This window comes from Cydia pomonella, chromosome 18, assembly GCF_033807575.1.
Source record: "Cydia pomonella isolate Wapato2018A chromosome 18, ilCydPomo1, whole genome shotgun sequence".
In the NCBI taxonomy this organism is placed as follows: domain Eukaryota; kingdom Metazoa; phylum Arthropoda; class Insecta; order Lepidoptera; family Tortricidae; genus Cydia; species Cydia pomonella.
The window spans coordinates 7,982,959-8,003,478 of record NC_084720.1 but is presented as its reverse complement, the minus strand read 5'-3'; the positions used below and the strand labels follow the sequence as shown (position 1 = coordinate 8,003,478).

At 38.3% G+C, this 20,520-nt stretch overlaps 2 protein-coding genes across 6 annotated transcripts in view; one reads left to right on the top strand and one right to left on the bottom strand.

Annotated features, from left to right (window-relative positions):
• The window catches only part of LOC133527706 (sodium channel protein 60E), a 269,985-nt gene extending 256,640 nt beyond the window's left edge, over positions 1-13,345 (top strand). Inside the window, exons 11-32 of one of the 5 annotated variants that reach the window (XM_061864842.1) lie at positions 1,074-1,333; positions 1,665-1,788; positions 2,895-3,029; positions 3,665-3,879; positions 4,115-4,285; positions 4,453-4,646; positions 4,892-5,135; positions 5,337-5,611; positions 5,697-5,935; positions 6,009-6,101; positions 6,189-6,306; positions 6,388-6,703; positions 6,778-7,053; positions 7,174-7,470; positions 7,557-7,845; positions 7,973-8,166; positions 8,734-8,936; positions 9,172-9,441; positions 9,560-9,919; positions 9,991-10,216; positions 10,599-10,710; positions 11,558-13,345. In XM_061864842.1, coding sequence (XP_061720826.1) covers positions 1,074-1,333; positions 1,665-1,788; positions 2,895-3,029; positions 3,665-3,879; positions 4,115-4,285; positions 4,453-4,646; positions 4,892-5,135; positions 5,337-5,611; positions 5,697-5,935; positions 6,009-6,101; positions 6,189-6,306; positions 6,388-6,703; positions 6,778-7,053; positions 7,174-7,470; positions 7,557-7,845; positions 7,973-8,166; positions 8,734-8,936; positions 9,172-9,441; positions 9,560-9,919; positions 9,991-10,216; positions 10,599-10,710; positions 11,558-11,757 — 4,811 coding nt within the window. In that variant the 3' untranslated portion in view covers positions 11,758-13,345. Of the gene's footprint in view, positions 1-1,073; positions 1,334-1,664; positions 1,789-2,894; positions 3,030-3,664; positions 3,880-4,114; positions 4,286-4,452; positions 4,647-4,891; positions 5,136-5,336; positions 5,612-5,696; positions 5,936-6,008; positions 6,307-6,387; positions 6,704-6,777; positions 7,054-7,173; positions 7,471-7,556; positions 7,846-7,972; positions 8,167-8,733; positions 8,937-9,171; positions 9,442-9,559; positions 9,920-9,990; positions 10,217-10,598; positions 10,711-11,557 lie in introns of all 5 variants that reach the window. The other 4 variants (XM_061864841.1, XM_061864840.1, XM_061864839.1 and 1 more) reach the window with 4 other exon arrangements.
• A 2,794-nt stretch (positions 13,346-16,139) lies between these two features.
• On the bottom strand, positions 16,140-20,392 carry LOC133527728 (NADH dehydrogenase [ubiquinone] iron-sulfur protein 4, mitochondrial). The gene is made up of 3 exons (XM_061864875.1): positions 20,236-20,392; positions 20,003-20,159; positions 16,140-16,687 (listed from the first exon to the last, which is right to left on the bottom strand). The coding sequence occupies exons 1-3, from the start codon at positions 20,286-20,288 to the stop codon at positions 16,331-16,333; spliced, it is 567 nt and encodes a 188-aa protein (XP_061720859.1). The 5' UTR covers positions 20,289-20,392; the 3' UTR covers positions 16,140-16,330.
• Positions 20,393-20,520: the final 128 nt, after the last annotated feature.

The following is a 20,520-nucleotide window of genomic DNA, read 5'->3' as shown; positions in this document are numbered from 1 at the left end:
CTCGGGTAACACGTTGCCGCTTTTCCCCGCACTCTCCAACCTGAACACGCGCTGGGTAACACATTGACACGTTAGGCTGTTTGGGGTCAAGTGGGGGTGGGTTAGGTGGTTTTCGCCCTTTCTGATGTCACTGATGTAGCAGTGACGTCGGAGAGTTTACAAAATAGCATAATTTCCACATGGAAAAATTTCGGAATCTTTTCATATTTTTGCATGGGAATCGAAATCTTTTATTTCCAAAAAACCTTTACAACTTTTTACCCTAGGTACACTGAAATATGGTCCCCCGGCCACGTTGAGCGCTTACATCACACTAGGTAATGGGTGGCTCGGTTTGTGCCCCTCGCATCTGCATATGCCAGTCACTTATTCGCAATCGTCATTCACTCTAAACTGACAACGAACTAAAGTAAGCTCATTGGGGCGTTGTGGACTAACCCAGTTGTCCTCATATTGTTATATTTACATCACGTCGTCGCCTTCGCCCTCACACACGCTTCACCCCAACAAAACGCATTAGGTAATGCACTGAGGAAACCCACTGAATCATTAGCCTGTCGTGGTAGAACCTGTTGTGCCCCCATTTCGTTGTACCTATCCTAAATCCAAGTGTAAGTAGCTGCAGTTCACAAACGAAGTCTGGGGGATTTTAAACTACAGGGTTCCTGTACAATCCCTCGAACTTCGAGCTTTATATTTTCGGTGTTGATAATAACTATGTTTTCTATGATCCAAGTAGGTACATTAAACTTTCTGTGATCATTCTGTTTTATCCATGTTCCAAAACCGGCATTAAGGTTTTGGAGAGTTCTTAATTCCTTCTTTATCAAGTACTTATTCCTTCTTGACTAGTTACAAATACAAATACTCATAGAAAATAAAACTTTCAACTACCTATTTTGATAATGAACTATTTTAAATTATGTGAATTGCCTATTCAAGGTCTTTCAACTTTAATTGAATAGGTACACAAATCGATTTGACACATCACAAAACTAACACTAAAAAACTTTTCAAATTACTATGATTTAAGCATGCATGGCTATTAGAGCACTCTTATACAGTACCCTCAGTGATACTCTTCGCAGGTCGTGGGGCGCTGAGCGCCGCGGGCCGGCAGCTGAGCGACCACAGCAACAACCGCGAGTCGTCGCTGGACGACTCGGGTGTCGTCGACGACCACGACGACGGCGAGCACACGTCCGATGACCAGGCGCCGCATCCGCACTCGCATCCTCATCCACATCCTCATCCACATCCGCGGCGGGCTCACATACAGTTGCCTCCGCCGCCGCCGCCGCAGCCGCCTACTATGTTGGCTTTGATGCCACGGGTAAGGACAATCTTTCGTTCATCTTAACGTTTTCCGAAACCTTTTCATGATAGAAATTACTTAGCGTACTTAAAACACTCAAAAATAAAGGTATAAATAGCTGTATTAACTCGCGATAGTATTAGGAAAGGATTTTTTTTATCGATAAGTACTTAAACAATATATGCCAACCGCATAACCTAAACAATATCCTATATCCTACAAAATTATGTTTAATACTAAAGATAACGACAAAACACATGTTTCATGATTGTTTACAATATCATGTTCGTGCGATGCGATGTAGGTATGAAACGAGAATAATTAATTAAATTGTTATGATACTTTACAGGAACCAGCACAAACACAGCCACCACAATCGAAGCAGAAATCGTCAGACAAGAAGAAGGGGGATAAGAGCATCCAAGAGAAGTATCCGCTGAACCCGGACTACCTCAACCAAATCGTGGTGCTAGGTAAAGAAATGCATATGCTTACTGCACAGCTTCTAACCCTGAAAAAATGTGTCTTGCCATCTAGTGTACCAACAAGTCCATCAGAGGAATTTTACGTTAGCAGAATCTTCCTGGCGTTTACTTTCTACTGCTTAGTATCTAATAATAAATGAAGTCCAGTTTCTTTTGAGTATTAGATAGCACGACACAAGAACACTTATTCCCAATTGGCACGGCTTCTCTGGAGCACAGGACAAAGTGAAACAATGCTGCAATAACAGAATGAATGCTTACACCAACAACTAGACAAACAACAAAATACACGACATGCGCTGAAACGACATTGGCAAGAGCTGACTCTAAATTATGTAGATTAGCATTCATTATGTAAGATATTTCTGGTTCTATGCATGGTATATTCCTTCTATACCTACTTTTGAATCTGCCACGTTTGAAATAAACATCTAGTACCGTAGGCTATTCTATGAACTTTCGACGCTTATGTTTCTTGCAAAATTATCTTTTTATATTATTCGAAAACAGTGTACAGACTACTTCTGGGTATTTTTCTAAATTTCTGTAGTTTTATCTACAAAACTTCTAAATTTCTAACTTTGACTGCTCTTGACTTGCTCTATCCTAATATAAGTCTCATATCCAATTCGTTGACTATTTCATTTTGAGCATCTTTTTCAGAACGTTCACACATCTGTTTTCTAAGTCTTGAGCAAACGGTTTTTAATAAGTAAATCCTCCAGAAGCTAGACGAATGTCCAATAAATCTAACAAATTGGTTTCATGGCCATTCTAACAGTTTCTTATAAGTACCTACAGTTGGCAACAATTTCTTTATATATGGTTGGTTTGCATAAGCCTTCAAATTTTGACCAGAGTTTTGGCAAATTCATAATTTAAGTAGTCACGCTAAGTTACCTAACGGCAATTTTCGCTCTGTTATAAATATCGCAATAATAATTATATACATAAAACTGGTATGATCAGAGCTGAAATAGCTGTCAAACGGCTGGTAATCACCTTTTAGAATCACTTCTCGACGGGGCTCGACCTCGTTGAGCATTTTGTTCGACACTATTGCAATCTCGCTTCTACCTCATTAATATCGTCAGGGGCGGACTGGCCATACAAGCGCGCGCCCGACCTCCCCCAAGCGGAGACGACGAAAATTAATGAGCTCAGTTTATTGGCAGCCACGCACAAAACTCATATGGGCAATTATGAACAAAATTGCACTTACTTCACAGGTTAGTAAACACAGACGCATTTTCTAAACCCCAGTCCACCCCTGTTCCCCACAGGAAGACTGCAGGGTAACTGCGATTGGTTTTGCTATCATTGTCATTATCGGAGTCGCATGCGAGACCGCTGAAGAAATTGTCAGAAAAGCACTGAAACAGACGTAGCCATTCAATGTTACGAGCTGTTTCCTATCCAAACTTCCAGGCATAATAAGTAAACTATACATATACTAACACTATTCTAAATATCTGTGTTTGATAATTTCTTCACGCAACTCTTCTATGTGATTCTCTTCCTGTAAACAAAATTATAACAATTACAATTTGAGTAGTCACAGACTTTCACTTCACTGGCAATAGCACCGATTAGACAGACTGTGCAAAATTTTACGAATTGGCGTGTTGTACCGGTACCGTGCATTTTTCTGCATTATCCTCTTAGTCCCGATCTATCGCTTTAAATGCATGCCACGTTCAATTATAGATACAATTTTGGAATCAAAGCTTTGCGTCCGATTTGAAACCGCTTCGTTACGCTTTGGCTTCTTGAGTGTTCGGATTTCTACTTATTTATATGAATGTGATTATTGGTGTTGAGTATTGCTGTTAGAAGTTCACTAACTGGAACAATGTTATCGCAGACGAACTGATGGACAGAAACTGTGAATGCTGCGTGACTTGCTGTATTGACTACGAGGGCTGGCTGCAGTTTCAGAATTGTCTGTACGGAATTGTGAAGGACCCACTATTCGAGTTGTTCATAACAACGTGTATAGTTCTCAATACGCTGTTCTTAGCGTTGGAACACCACGGCATGAGCGAAAACGTTAGAAATGTATTAGATATAGGAAATAAGGTATGGTTTGCAGATTTAATGTCCTCTCTTAGTCAAAGCATTTCAAGTAACTAAATGTTTAAACATTCTTTCCGCATTTTCCTACCTACTAAAATGATTATCAACGACCATTTTTGGAATTCTGTTTTGAATAAGATAACCCTATTCTGTATTTGTGGTTTATTTTACTATTACGTATCTTGGTCTCTTTATTACTTATGAATAAAAATCATATTAACATTTGCTTTAATTCTAGGTGTTCACGTCAATATTTACTTTAGAGTGTATAATGAAGGTGATGGCGATGAGCAAGGACTTCTTTGCTTGCGGCTGGAACATATTCGACTTGATCATAGTATCGGCCAGTCTGCTTGATCTCATATTTGAGCTTGTTGACGGTCTTTCTGTGCTACGGGGCCTTCGCTTGGTAAGTATGAATTATAAATGAGGTGTAGTTTTTATAAATAATCTAGTAACTCTGTTTGGAGTATTCATGCACACAAATTAAAAATAAAACATGAAAAAAAATAGAATTGAAGCACCTGTAGGAACTAAGAAAAGAAACAAAATATAATCTGAAATTATTTGTTTCAGTTGCGTGTGTTAAAGTTAGCTCAATCGTGGACTACAATGAAAGTGTTGTTGAGTATTATAATATCGACAATCGGTGCTCTCGGTAATTTGACGTTCGTGTTAGTGATAGTTATATACATATTTGCTGTTATCGGTATGCAACTGTTCTCTAAGTCGTACACACCCGAAAAGTTCGAGCCGGATGATGTGCCCAGGTACCACCCAACATCTGGTCTCAAACCAGTTTCTTCAAATTTCTTTTTATCTTCTATTGAACTGCACTTTTCTCCTTACACTTTACTAAAAGTCTCTACTTTTTCTTCCGTAATTATAAGTATATCTATTGCTATATTTACTTCAATTTCTGCCTTATTTATTTCACTTACATCTATAGATTCAATCTATTGCTACACTTGATCTTACTTTCTGGTCGATATAATTGTAAATATGTGTGTTTAAGGTGGAACTTCAATGATTTCTTCCACTCGTTCATGATGATATTCCGGATCCTGTGCGGCGAGTGGATCGAGCCGCTGTGGGACTGCATGCGCGCCGAGCAAGCCAACGGCGCCGAGAGCTGCTTCTTTATCTTCCTCCCTGCTCTCGTCATGGGCAACTTCATGGTGCTCAATCTCTTCCTTGCCTTGTTGCTCAACAGCTTTAACAGCGAAGAGCTTAAAAATAAGAAGGAGGTAATCAAAAAGGTAAAAAGACTCTTTTATGCGATCACCGCACCGGCACGACACCGCAAATGGCACAAATTTTATAGGAGCACAACATGCTTTAAAGCTGGGCGATGACACGCGCGTGAGAGAGGACACTTTTTACACTGCAGCCGCTTACATTAATGCACCGACCATAATATCAAACCATCTTGCTAACCGTTTTGTTTCAACCGTTTTCAGGAAGTAGGCGAGGATTCCAAGCTAGCTAAAAGCTTCGATAGAATACGTTCCATAGTAAGAAAAAAAGGTTTCCTTATATCAAAAAGCAAAGAGACTGAAAAAAAATCTAAGTTAGAAGAGCTAGTTAACGAGTTTATGATACAAAATCGCACGACGCAGAAAAAGGCATCGATACCTAGCGAACAGAATGCTTACTTTTCCAATGTACAGGAGACTACGGTCCTGTTTCCTCACGACAATATATATAGTCATAGTTACCAAGAAGCGTTAAACAGGTATGTATAACACAACTAACACGCACTACTTACCGACATTGAAAAGTGAGCGTTTATATTACTAACCCACTACTAACATTTTCAGGCCAGTAGTCGGATTTGACTACCCTACTCTATTTCAATCCGGAAACAACTTCAACCACGGTAGCCAAGAAACTTTAAAAGATGTAAAGGACTTTGCAATAGAACATAAAATAACTAGTATTAGAGAAGATTCAAAAGAGAACCTGGACGATTTGTCTGTAGTGCCAGAGCAGGTGAACGCGCAAAGATTATTGAATCAAATGTCTTCGGGATACCACACGCAGCCCTCAGAGACAAAAGGTAAAGAACGAGACAAGCATGCTGTTTCATTTTTATAGTGCATGTACTTCATTCGCCTTTTGTTACTTTTCAGATGATAACGAGCAATACGAAATGGCCCATATGTCCACTAGGACGACACCAGAAAAATCTAAGAGACAAGGAAGGGAGCCACCAAACGTTTCATGTAAGGAATCTGGCAAAAGACCAGAAGACGAAGACATGAAGCGTCCGTGGCAAACTTTGGTCTCTTATGTAGATGAATTAACCGTAGGTGGGAGAAAAAACTCCAAGGGGCAGTATGCTGATGCGATGGGAAATTTTCCGGGATTCGGGATCCCGAAAGAGGAGAAAGTTCCACAAGATTGTTATCCGGTTCAGTGCTACGATTAGTAAGAAGATCCTCCATGATTGAAATCAAATATTTTTATGACATCAATTTGAACATAACTGAAGTTCTTTTTTTCTTCTAGCTGTCCTTGTTGGGATACATGCATCAAAACAAAGATGGGCCAGCGATGGATGGTATTTCGTACATTCGTTATGCGATATGTCGACACGCCAGCATTTGAGTGGTTCGTCCTGGTGCTAATTTTTGCATCTAGCATAACCCTTTGCTTTGAAGACATACATCTCGAGAAGAATAAGCCGCTTAAGAAAATTCTTTACTGGACAAATCTCGGCTTTTGTATGATTTTCGTAATTGAAATGTTTCTGAAATGGATTGCGCTGGGTTTTTTTCGATACTTCACGAGTTTTTGGACGTTGCTGGATTTTACTATAGTTTTTGTAAGTAACATAAATAAAATAAAATTAATTTGAGTTGACGTTAAATGCTATGTTATAATTTTTTTGTCTTTCAGGTGTCAGTGTTTAGTTTGTTAATAGAAGAGAATGAAAACTTGAAGGTGTTAAGGTCGCTCAGAACTTTACGAGCGCTGCGACCACTGCGAGCAATATCGAGATGGCAGGGTATGCGAATCGTAGTAAACGCATTGATGTACGCAATACCCAGTATCTTCAACGTGCTACTTGTCTGTTTAGTATTTTGGTTAATTTTTTCTATAATGGGTGTGCAATTTTTTGGGGGAAAATTCTATAAATGTATCAATAGCGAAAATCAGCTATTACCTATAGCAGTAAGTATCACTAGATAATGAATTTTTGTAATAAATAAAATAAATTACATATAAGCTTTGTTTGAAAATGATCTAGTTTAAAGTTTAAAATAAAATTATTTTTAAATTACTTTTTTTCAGGAAGTGAATGATAAATGGGAGTGCTACTATAACAACTACTCTTGGGTGAACTCCAAAATATCGTTCGACCATGTAGGTATAGCGTATCTGGCACTCTTCCAAGTGGCTACTTTTGAGGGCTGGATGGAAGTGATGGCGGACGCGGTAGACGCACGAGGGGTAGACCTACAACCAGCCAGAGAAGCTAACCTTTACGCTTATATTTACTTTGTAATATTCATAGTGTGCGGATCGTTCTTCACTCTTAATTTATTCATAGGAGTAATTATAGATAATTTTAATATGCTTAAGAAAAAGGTGAGTCAATTTAGAATACTTTTGTCAAATTTATGTGTCCAGTACTCAAATCCAGTCTGTTTCTAAATCGTTTTTCTTTGTTTTAGTACGAAGGTGGAGTTTTAGAAATGTTTCTGACAGAAAGCCAAAAACATTACTACACAGCCATGAAGAAACTTGGCAGAAAGAAGCCCCAGAAAGTAATAAAAAGGCCAAGGAATCAGTTCCTCGCGATGTTTTACGACTTGTCAAACTCGCGCCGTTTTGAAATTGCTATTTTCGTACTTATATTCTTGAATATGTTGACGATGGGCATAGAACATTACGATCAACCACATTCCGTTTTCTTTATATTAGAAGTTAGTAACGCGTTTTTCACTACAGTATTTGGATTAGGTAAGTTTCAAACCTTTACAATTATTTCTATTCCTAATAATTTGTATGTCGATGGATACCCCCTCCACAGCTCCTATTTCTAAATTGTAGTCCCTTCGGCCATCTGATTTCTTCCCTTTCATTTCAGAGGCAATAGTGAAAATAATAGGGCTCCGCTACCACTACTTCACGGTTCCATGGAACGTGTTCGACTTCCTGCTCGTGCTAGCGTCTATCCTCGGCATCCTTATGGAAGACATTATGATAGATCTGCCGATTTCCCCCACCTTACTTCGGGTGGTCCGCGTGTTTCGTATAGGGAGAATTTTAAGACTGATTAAAGTGAGTATCCTTCGTTCATCACACCTACTTAAGTTATTTAGGAGCACTCCGCTAGAGTGCCGCTCCCGAACTCATTTAATACCTACATTTGATAATGCTAGGAAGCTGTGATTTTCGGTCTGATATTCTATGTCTTGGCTTAAAATTTTTAAGTATTAAACCAGAAACTGAACAAGCATTCTCAGTTAGTAATATAAATAAACGATCCAACCTCACAGATGAAAATTTCATCCGAGTCATCACATTTAATGTTCCACGAGTCACTGAAAATGCCAACCACGTATTATAGCTATAAGACCTTTTACCAGATGACACAAACAAAACGTGTTCACATGAAAATGTTCAATAGTAGCAAAATCGAAAATTTTCACCAGTTAAGTCCCGTTGGCGCTTTGAAGTATCTTGTTCTCATGAAAACGGTTGGCGAATAAGATAATCATAAACTAACGGTCAAAATGACTTTTTTCCCCCTTTGCACCCTCTGTAGTGACCAGTTGGCTGTTCTTAACCCCATTCTCAATTTCAACAAGCAGCCGATTTCACAAAAAAATCTTTTACAACTTCCAGGCCGCTAAGGGCATTAGAAAGCTGCTATTCGCGTTGGTGGTGTCCCTGCCCGCGCTGTTCAATATCGGCGCGCTACTGGCACTCATCACGTTCATCTACGCCATCATAGGCATGTCTGTGTTCGGCCACGTTAAGGAGCAGGGCGCGCTAGATGACCTCGTCAACTTCCAGACCTTTGGGAGGAGCATGCAGCTGCTTTTTCGGTAAGTATTTTCACACACATATACCTCAGCAGTGATCACGCACGCTAGCTTTAGTAAGATAAGATTTCCGGCGGGTTGCAGCAGAAAAAACCGCAGTTTGAAATTCAATTCATCTTCAATCTCATCGACGTATATTCACCATACTAACATAAAACAGAATGTAGAAAAATAATTTATTGTTCTTATAAATACATGGACAATTTAGCAAAAATAAAGTCTACTTTTCCTTTTCCAGTCTCATGACGTCAGCCGGCTGGAACGACGTCCTAGAATCATTAATGATTACACCCCCCGACTGCGAATACGGCGATCACGGCAACAATGGGAACTGCGGAAGCCCCCTTCTCGCCATCACCTACTTCACATCCTTCATTATCATCAGCTACATGATTGTCATCAACATGTACATAGCCATTATTTTAGAGAACTTCAATCAAGCCCATCAGGAAGAGGAAATAGGAATAGTTGAAGATGACTTGGAAATGTTCTATATTAGATGGTCTAAGTAAGTTGATTTCATAATTTGTCCAGTAACTATAGGTAGTTCTGGTTTTGAAGTACATCTGTTTTTGTTCAAACCATCTTTTTCTGATCAGAAAGTAATTTACGCTGTTTATTTCCAGATATGATCCACACGCAACCCAGTTTATAAGTTTCGCTCAGCTCTCAGATTTCATCGCTTCTCTGGATCCACCGTTAGGAATATCAAAACCAAATACAGTAGCATTAGTCAGCTTCAATCTCCCCATTGCCAGAGGAAACAAGATCCACTGTCTAGACATTCTTCATTCGTTAGTCAAACATGTCCTGGGCCATGTTGAGGAGACAGATACTTTCAGACAGTTACAGGAACAGATGGATATCAAGTTCAAGAAACAGTTTCCAACCAGAAAGGAACTCGAAATCGTTTCGTCTACTAGAATATGGAAGAGAGAAGACAAAGCCGCTCGAACGATACAGCGGACGTTTAGGGAGTATATCAAGTAAGACCCTCTAAACATCATTTATGATCTGAAGCAGTATCTGGCGAGTTTCTAACGATTTTTTTTTTCAGGCGAAAGAATCGTAGTCCTTCAAATGAGGAGGAAAGTACAAAATGGTCGCCTGGTGGTGGTTGGGGAGGTCGCCTCAGCGCTTTGCTACACGTCCGAAGAGGGTCGCACGCATCCACTAGTCGGAAATCCTCTCGAGCTTCCGACGCTTCGGATCTGAGCGAGCTAGGAGGGGCTTGGCTTAACCTGCCCCTCCTACTCCTGCCGGGGGCCACGCCTGGTGATCAGGTAAACGACTAACCCAAAAACCAACCTCTGCTTTAACGCACATAAGTTTCTTTCGAAAATCAAACCCACTTTCGTTTCTGACAAGACTCTACCACAAGGCGGATATCCCTAATATTAAATCACTGGCACGCACTGACACAGTCACTGTTCGTACCTGCGTCTCACCTAGAAATGAACGTGCGACCACAATCATAAACAGTCTACTTTGCCAAAGTTATTATGTGCGCTCATAGATATAAATATAGGACTTTATAGAGCTTTTCTAACAACAAATGAAGCTCAAATCACCTCCTAAACCTTGTGGTTAAGCTTGTGGGGTAGGTTAACTTGGGACTTCGGTAGGGTATATAAGTAGAGGAATGATAGTGAGTGTTGTGGCCAGGTGCCGAGCGGGTCTGAGTCGGCGCCTCCGCGGCGTCGCTCGGCGTACGGTTTGCCGCTGTTCCTGCGACACCAGGACGCGGTGGATGAGGACGGCGGGCCCAAACGCGCAGGTTCATATGTAATGTTTTGCTTTCCGTGTCTCCCTCTATTAGAGTCGATGCTTTCGAACACCTACTTGGAAGTGGTTAGCGCTTTATGTAGTCAGATAGAATCTGAACTGCAGGCAAGTAAGTCTAAATGACATTTTACATACTTGAAGTTCACAGACTGACAAGTACTCTGACATTGTTACTCTCATGCAGACCATAGCGCGCTCTCAATATAATAGTTTTGACCATCAGAATCAATTCTTTTTATAACCTTGGTTTATCTACTAAGATCTTATTTCTTTCAATCAATTCCAAGCATGTTACGCTGCTTTCTCATTGATACCGAACAAGGTTTGAACAGACGATTTTAACAAACGTATAAATCATTTAGTATTTAAATTTAAATAATCATGTTAAATTGTATAAACCGCTACATAATTTTCCACTTTAGAAACTAGATTACAAATGTCCACCCCACTATGTTTGTGTGTGTCGTTTATCCAACCCAGCAATGCAGCGTGATAATCTAAGGCAAACATAACAAACCTCATCTTCATCATAAATATCATAATGTTTATCGGTTTGTACCTAAATGTCAATGTGTGGGGTACAACACTTGCCTTAGAGAATGACCTTGCAGCTTCACAGCTACACGCAAAGTTACGCTTTTCCGCTACGCTACAAAAATGAGATTTTCTTCGTGAGGCTTTTTTTCACAATGGTCTTAAAATGTCAGTATTGCAATGATCCATACGGCAATCTCAACGAACCTCGAATTACGGTTCTTCGCTGAAATTTAAATCATGATTTCTGACGAGCCTCGCATCTCATGCGCTGGCGTTTTTTGTAAGCACATTACCACCACCAGGTTCCCTTCGTCTAACGTCGCTGCGGTCGTCGGCGCGGCGCGCGACGTCGCCGGCGCGGGCGCGCACGCCGTCGCCGCACGCCAGCAGCGCCGTCAGCATCCTCGTGACCGAGGCGTCGCCCGACGCCGCGCCGCCGCCGGCCGCGCCGACGGTGGTGCGCGTGCTGGTGCACCGCGAGAGCGACGAGCGGCCCAGCTGATCCGAGTCCGCCGAGCCTGCCGGCCACGACCCGCAGACTCCCCCCGAGACGGTCTAGTGTTCCGGCCCGAGTGTCAAATGTTTACCGCTCGCGCGGCACGGCTGGAGTGATTGTGATTTTTAAATTTAATCTAGCTTTATGGCCACGTCTATTAATGTAGGTACGAGTGCGGCGTAGTACCCGGAACTTCCAATAGCGACGTTTTATCGTATCTCATCAATTTTAAACTAGATATTCAGTATTCGCGCCGATTCATAGTCGCCGGTGGATTGTACAGCTGTTTTTATGATATTTACTAGTTGTATGAGGAATCTCGATGATGGTTGTATTTGACGACTTTGTTGTAAATAGTATTTAGAATACGAGAACGACTGATACCGACACCTGAAGTCGACGACGGGCGCTTCGTCTCCGCGTTTAGTTTAACCGCTATCTCAAAATACGGCGATAAATAACAATAGTGAATACCTGAATCGAAAAGAGCTCGGCGAGCAAAAACCAGCGTTATCAAAGAGCTAAATTATAGTGAAAAATAATAAGAAACGTCAATTTTCGCCTTAGTGAAATAGAAATTAAATTGTTTTGTACAATTTATAGCATAGAAGATATGGTAGATGTAGGCATCGTTTCAGTTTCACAGTGCCTCTCGCTATTTATTATAAAGTAGTTAAGACGCCGGTTGTTTGCTGAATATTATTAAATCACTCGTAAAACTGGCACGCGGTTTTATGAAATGCAATTGATTGTGAAGACAAGCAGTGCCTTTGCCACACCGGGTAGACAGCGACGCTTTATGATTTTAGTGCGAATGAATTTCAACTTTAACATTAACAATTGAAGGTTGATAATTAATTACACGAAAATAGCTTGAGTTTTATAGTAAATTTTTTTCACTAGAACAAATTAAACCTTTAAATTATCTTAATCGCACAAAACTATTCATTCAAACATAAGTATACAATACTCTTTTTTAATAATTCACTTATGCCAGGTAAAATGTGTATAACATGAAGCTATATTTGGATATCGACATATTTTTAAAAAGCTTTCAGCCCTCTCTCGACTCAGTAGGTGACAAAATTGATCTCTTATGATAGACATGACGCCCTTAGTCACGAATTGAGCAGCTAAAACACAACTAGCAAGGATTAGTAGATTGTTAACCAAGGGATGAAAGGCACTCATTTCACTACAGGTAGTTTGGCGCTCGAAGGCACTGAAAGCGCCAATGGTCTTAGGCTGATATGATGCCTTTCACCCGAGTTAAACACTACTTTTATTTCGAATAAGATTAAATAAGTGTTTAAAAAAGACATCCTTAAGTATAAAAATTTGTAGTATTTCTTGAGGGTACTTCAATTCACAATTTAGGTAAAAGTATCGTTATTTTTGGAACGGGGCGTTAAATATCAGAATGGAAATTGTATAATAGATCAATTTAATACCAAATTTTAATTGCTTATTGTAAATAAATGAAAAAAGTCGTTCTTGGATAGTAAAATGCTCTAGTGCAGAAAGGTATCATTTTCTGCACACCTTACAGATCAACAATGGCCCTCTTTCAAAGTATGAAAAAAAATATTTTTTTAAAAATCGAATATATCAAGAACAACAAGACACCTGCACAGATATAAGTATACGCCTTCAGCTATTTACTGTCAAATAACAAATAAAACCTACGGTAATCGTACCTTTTACATAGGTTACTTTTTTTGTGAGTAAAATTAACTTAAGGTCAATACGGGTAGGTAAATGGGCCCCCTGATTACCAGTTCGCCGGACGATACCGGCCTGCCAGTTATTCGCGATTGTCAACTGACTATAACTGACAGGCCGATATCGTCCGGCGAACTGGTAATCAGGGGTCCCTTTATCTTCGGATTGCCAATGGGCAACTGAGGAAACTAAGAACGTAATCAATACAGAAATAACAAGGTTAAAAAATCAATGGCAATAAAGAAAGATTGTAAGAAAAGGAAACAAAACAGGCCCCAATGTAAAGGACAGCCACACTTAAGCCTAAAAGCACCTTACTAAAATAATAAATACTCATTTATTATTATTAGATCAATGATTGCTGGCAAATTATCGAGGAGATTCGTTTATTCTAATGATTCACGTTTTTTTGTACTTAGTGCCTGTAACCGTAAGGACTTAAAGTTCAAAATACGAAAGCACAAAATATTAGATTAGGATGGATTATCTTTCGTGATTATTATTGAACGTATCAGTATTATTTTACCTTTAGAAACTGCAAAAATACCTCATATTTTTTTAATAATGTCGGGCCCGTCCACGATTTAAGTTTCGTTGATTAATTGTAATATTATCCGACATGCGAAAAATCTAACCTAGATCGAGGTTCAATCTTATTGTGCTAATCAGCAATAGTTTAGAAATTTTGTTAAAGTAAGGACGCCTAGCGCGAAGAATTTCGTACATTGACCCGCTATTTGCTAACACCTAGTACTGCCTCAAGATACCGGCGGTCAATGCCGCGGTGCGAGCGGTACAGCAATATATTTATGCGCGTGCGATAGAGATGGGAAATGGCGGATCAGTGATCGGAATTATTCGTTATTGTAAGTAAATGATTCTCAAATGATAGCTTTAAGCAGGCTAGCCGAAGTGTACTTCAAATAATATGTTTGCATAGTAAAAGTAAAATAGGACATATTAGACGTTCAATTATTTCTTGTTGCTAGACGGCCCGCAGCCAGGAAAGATCTGTAACAGTTTCTTAGAAAAAATATTGTAGGTATAGTCTGTCCGTTTTTCTAAGATCAAGTACGCCATAGTAAATGTATGGTTAACTTGATCTTAGAAATCGGACAGGCTATACCTATCTGCCTAAACATATCTGCTACTACCATGCTTAGTAATAATATATACCTACGTAACTAACTCCACTAAGAACTACATAAAAAATTTTTGATGAATTTAATTCGTAGTAAATCACGATTTTAAGAGTGTTTCAAGGGACGTAACCATGGTAATTAGTGACAGATGAATTTAATTCGTAGTAAATCACGATTTTAAGAGTGTTTCAAGGGACGTAACCATGGTAATTAGTGACAAGAAATAGTTGATGGATCCGCTACAATCTACATACATAAATTAAACTTCTGTGTAAAAAAACTATTCTGCAATCTTACGTCCATTCAATGTTTCTTGCTAGGTTTGGCTTGATAAGCAACTTTCTATTATAACATTTATATTAGTAAGTATGTCGTTTTGAAGTAGGAAGTTATTTATCAAAGACACTGGTGCGAATAACTGTTACTTGCAGATTGGCCTGACGGGAAGACAGATCATTGTTAAAACGAGAAGTCCACTGGATTTCATATATTGCGGTCTCGTTTTAACAGTTACGTCCTTGTCAATTAGGCACATGAATAAGTCATGTGTATTAGCTTTAACAGATAATCTATCTTTTAAGAAGGCTACGAATTTCGAACACCAGTAAACGATGCAAAAACACCGTAATATGAATGTAAATGATACTAGAAATATTCCTTGAAAACCGTAAAATTTTATGTCAAGTTCACTGCTTAGAACGTTACTTACGTGTTGTTATTGTTAGCTGCGCCAAAAATAGGTATGCATGTTTAATTTATAGTATGTAGTGTAAAGACTTATCCATATTATTTGATAGCAAAGAGAGAATTCAGATTCTAAAAGTTTCAAGTCAGTTTTTTTAATAGTTTCACATCTACTCCGTAAGATCCCGCGTAGTTTTTAGCCGAATGATATTTTAAGTAAGGACCAACTTTGTCTATTATTTTACAAATTTTACCTTTACCTAAACTTGACCAAACCCTTTTGAATTAAATGTAATTAATTTTTATGTAGACTTTTTCGAAGCCTGTTTCAAAATTTATTGTTCTAGATTTTAGACCCTGACACCTTTTGAATTGTACTAATGTTTGTACACTACGCTTTATGACGACTTTACACCTTGCTTTCCCACTTTCCATCTGTAGTAGAAGTTAGTTCAGAAGACTATTAACTATTGAAGAAATGAATTTCTCATTAATGTATATTGTTCAATATTATGTAAATACATAGATAAAAAAGACAATGCAATAATTTTTCATAATAATTTTATGTAGTTATATCTTTAAAAGGTTGTTAGTTATTAATTAAATCTCTATATATTATAATCATGTACGATGTACATGTAAAACTACTGTAGCTAGCGAAATTGCAATGAGCATGTGTTGATCACGACTCATACATACAATTTTATGTAACATATTTAAATTGTATCATATGTAAATAAAAATCTTTAAGTGAGACCTGCGAAATATGATTTTCTTCCGAGGTACAAAATATTAATTAACCATGTTGAGAACTATGATTAAACAAAAATATAGAAACGCTGAATTTTTATTTCATTTTATTTGCAATTGACTACCCAAAATTAATTTATATATGTACATACCTACTGATGATGATAAAATAAAAATGTATTTTCTGGTCAGTCCTAAATACATATACTGAAATATATTACTCGTACTATGCGACTGATCAAGTTATAAAATAAATCAACAATCAACTGTACTAACATTGTTTACTTGGTGGAGACTCTAGTGCGGCGGTTCCACGCGAAATTGCTTCCATAATTCTTGACTTTATATCCCTTTTCTGTTTTCGGGACATCCAAGAACCAAGCCCATCCATTTTTCTCACAATGCTCAATGGCTTCCTTGGGGGTTTTAAACTGGACTTTCATGTTGGAGAGTGGGTCTCCGGTGGAGGTCCAGCCCATGAGTGGGTTCTCCCAGCGCTGGCGGTTGTCGAACTCCATCTGCCAGTAGTGGATGTTGTTGGTGCCGCTCTGCATGGCGTTCTTGGGGGGCTGGTAGATGCGGACGCGGCGGGTTCTGATGTGCTCCTCGGGGACGCCGTTGACTGGAGTGAGGTCCACCTGAAATACAACACGTATAGAAGGCTTACTTGATAATAAATAAAATATGAATTTTGGTTCTTCTTTTTAAGGTTCCGTAGCCAAAATGGCATTAACGGTATAGGCCGTCCTTCCGTCCATCTGTCCCTGTGTCACAACCATTTTACTCGGAAACTATAACATATATTTTAACGAAATTTGGAACGTAGATGTATTTTATAAGCTGCTACTTACATTAGAAGTAAAATTTTATAAAAATAGTTTTTTAAGGTCAGAAAAAGTGATAAAATAAATTTCAAAAGACAACAACGTGTGGCATATCATTCGTTGGGTCTTTAAAAATAACATTGAGGTTGCAAACAAGTTTTGTGATTCAGTTAATATTTTTGAAAATAATCGCATGAAAAGACAAAAACATTGTATCCTCCTCACCCCCTTCTGAACCGGGCGAGCAAAAATATGAAAAAAATCGCGAAAGTAAAACTTGGTACAATCTATCACTTTTTTTCTTTGGAATCGATTATTTCCGAAGATATTAACTTTATCAAAAATTTAAAATGGTTGTTGAAGACCCCTATTTATTTTGAAAGACCTATCCAACAATATCTCACACGATTGGGTTGAAGCGAAAAAAAAATTACTTCCCCACTTTACGTGTAGTGGAGGCACCTTAATTTTTTTTTAGTTTTCTACAATGTTGTCGGCGTGATTAATTTGTATACCCATGAAAAATTGCAGCTTTCTAGCACTAACGAGACAGCACTTTCTAGACTACGGGACCCTAAATAGAAGATTTTCTAAGGCTGTCACAAAAGTAGATTTAAAACATAGGTAATATGTACATTTTAGGCATATTCTTATTTAATGGCACCATCTAGTGTTAACATTATTTTTACCTCTGAGCTCATTAGATAGCACCATTAAGAGGGAAATATACCACATGATCGTCCATACAAGAAGAGAAAACGTTTTCCACTTCTAAATATTTTCCATTCTCCATGATTTTTTAGTATGTTATTGACACAATGAAAAACTAGGTTTATAGGGTTTCCTTTTTTTCAAAATTTGCAAAACAAAAAAAAAATGTAATGAACCTGGAATATATTATTAGGAAGCGATCGAGATCAAAATGATTTGTTAAGATTTAGTTAGTGGAAATCGTTTTCTCCCGAAATGGAATTTCATAGAAAAATTACCGTTACTTAGTTAGATTCAAAACCCTATTCTTCCCTAGAAGTAACTTTATGACTAAAATACAATGGTCAGGCAAGTGAAATTTTATATATAGAAGTCTTATATAGTAGTAATTGGTCCCATGACCAAAGTTAAAATGCTAAAATGAATGACATTGCTACCAACAACAATGATACAGGGCATGATATAAATGATAGAACTAGTATTGGACATAATTTTTTTTTTGGACTACCAGCTACTGAATATGGCCATAATGTCGGCTAAAATCGCAAACCTCGTAACTTCATCTCAAGGACATTAGATTTTGCAACTTTAGGCAACAATACCTAATAGTTGCAAAACTGCTTTGGAGGGTTTGGAGGAGATAAGAGGTTTGCGAGTTTAGCCAACAAATCCAAAATTTTGGAATGTTCTATGTTGTCCCAAATTTGAATTAGTAAATAAATCAATGATTACCAGACATCAGATTTTCGGTGGCAAAATTAAATTACAGGCAGGGAGTTTCCAATATTGATACCTCAATTGATGAATGATTTTCCCATATAGTAGTAATCACACCCAGCTTTGTTAGGAAAGTGTTTATTTTTAGGGTTCCATACCCACAGGGTCAAACGGGACCCTATTACTGAGATTCCGCTGTCCGTCTGTCCGTCCGTCCGTCCATCCGACCGTCCGTCCGTCCGTCTGTCACCAGGCTATATCTCATGAACCGTGATTGTTAGCCAGTTGAAATTTCTACAGATTATGTATTTCTGTTGCCGATATAACAACAAATACTAAAAACGGAATAAAATAAAAAAATAAATCGAGGTTCTCATCAAATCAATGAAGTTAAGCAACGTCGGGCGGGGTCAGTACTTGGATGGGTTTCGTTTTTATAGGTAATGGTACGGAACCCTTCGTGTGCGAGTCCGACTCGCACTTGGCCGGTTTTTTGTAAGTATTATTTGGGAGACAATGATGAAGTAGGTTACACAAAGCATACTTAAAAGTCGGTGAGACTTGAGTACCATTGCATTATGAAATAGTTATTGACCTCTTTATAGAACATATAACATGAAATAACATAGTCAAAAAAGTTATTTATTTTTACTATGTTATATAACCCAATGTTGAGTGAAGTTTCAAAAATCCTTTTAAAATAAATAAAAAAACAAAATTAAGTTATTATTTTGTTGAATTATCATACTTTTAATACAATTGAAGTGACGCAATGAGAACAAATGAGTTCATTCTGAGAGAACTAAAAATCACCAAAACTCAACAATCTGCCAGGAGAGGGCACTGAGATTCTTTGGGCCCATAATGCGATCGCCACACCACAGCCTTGTGACGTGACATTAAATTGAAGGCAAGCGCACTAGAGGAAGAGCCCCTGCAAGATGGTTGGCATTGATTAGACAAACATGTGGTTCCATGCATAGGGCAGCCCACATCCTTGATCACATTAAATGACAAAAATCCTGGTCACAATTCTCAGGTATGAGGGAATGATGAAGAAGAAGAAGTAATACAATTATATTTTCATCAATCATCATGAGAGAAACATCTATAGTAAGGTTTGGAGTGTTCCCTTGGAGTGGTAGACTCCAATTATGTCAAATTTGATTAATTGAAATAAAATCAAAATTCCAATAATTCAAAACAATATATGCCACTTGAAGAGATATATTAATTCCTTACCTGTCATTAAATTTTGCTCCCAAGAATCCAATGTCAGATGATTACCAAACCCTCAAGTGGGCAAATACATATAAGCTGTTAAGAAGATATGTAGTAATGTTAGTTTCAAGCAAATACAACACAATTATTATATTTCAAAATGTAACCCTCATTTTGAATTTGGTAGTACCATAAAATAGGAAAACTAGGAAATCACACTATTTTGAATATCATTTATACCTTGTAGTAACACATGTCAGTAGCAGTAACACAAGCTGTGAATCTAGAAGATTTATTTAGGGATGGCAAACTAGAAAATGGAGATATAATGGAATTACACCATTACATATTCATATGGCCATGAGGTGCAACCAAAGCCTGATGAATAAATGATTAAATTAATAGAAGACTGGCACTTAAACCGTTAATTCTCTATGTAATAGTATATATTGACAACAACAATAGTTAGGGAAAAGATACCTTCTCGGGGACCACTATGGTTGATTCCAATGCAGACTTTTCTCGTGCTTCCTGGGGCAGAGCCAAAATTGCATCGTTGTCGATCTTTGGAGCTTCATTTACACTTGATGGATCGACACTCCAGCGAGGGACACATGTTGAGAAGGCTGGGAGAGACCTGTTAAATTTCGCATCATAAGTAATGGAACAGGAATGTATAAATTGAGCCTGAAATTTTCACTATTTGTACCTACCTTGACAATGACCCCTTAGCTAGGGTAGCACTATGCCTAATTACTTGGAACATAGTAAATTATTTTTACGTAACAATCAATCCAACCAAATAAAATTTCTTCGTTTTCTCCAACAACACTCGATTGACAATGACAATGAGACAATGACAGCTGTCTAGTGTCAACGACAACGTATATTTTTATTCCGTATCGATTTCATATTTAAGCGCATAAAAACCAGGGGTAAATTTCAGCGTCAGAAAACAAAATCAACGTTTTAAGCACTAACTCAAACAACGTAGATTC

Excerpts from the sequence above, each read along its gene's own strand:
- LOC133527728 (XM_061864875.1), bottom strand. The coding sequence starts at position 20,288 with ATGTTCCAAGTAATTAGGCATAGTGCTACCCTAGCTAAGGGGTCATTG. Across the intron at positions 20,160-20,235 it reads GCTAAGGGGTCATTGTCAAG|GTCTCTCCCAGCCTTCTCAA; the intron begins GTAGGTACAAAT and ends GAAATTTAACAG. Across the intron at positions 16,688-20,002 it reads CCATAGTGGTCCCCGAGAAG|GTGGACCTCACTCCAGTCAA; the intron begins GTATCTTTTCCC and ends GTTGTATTTCAG.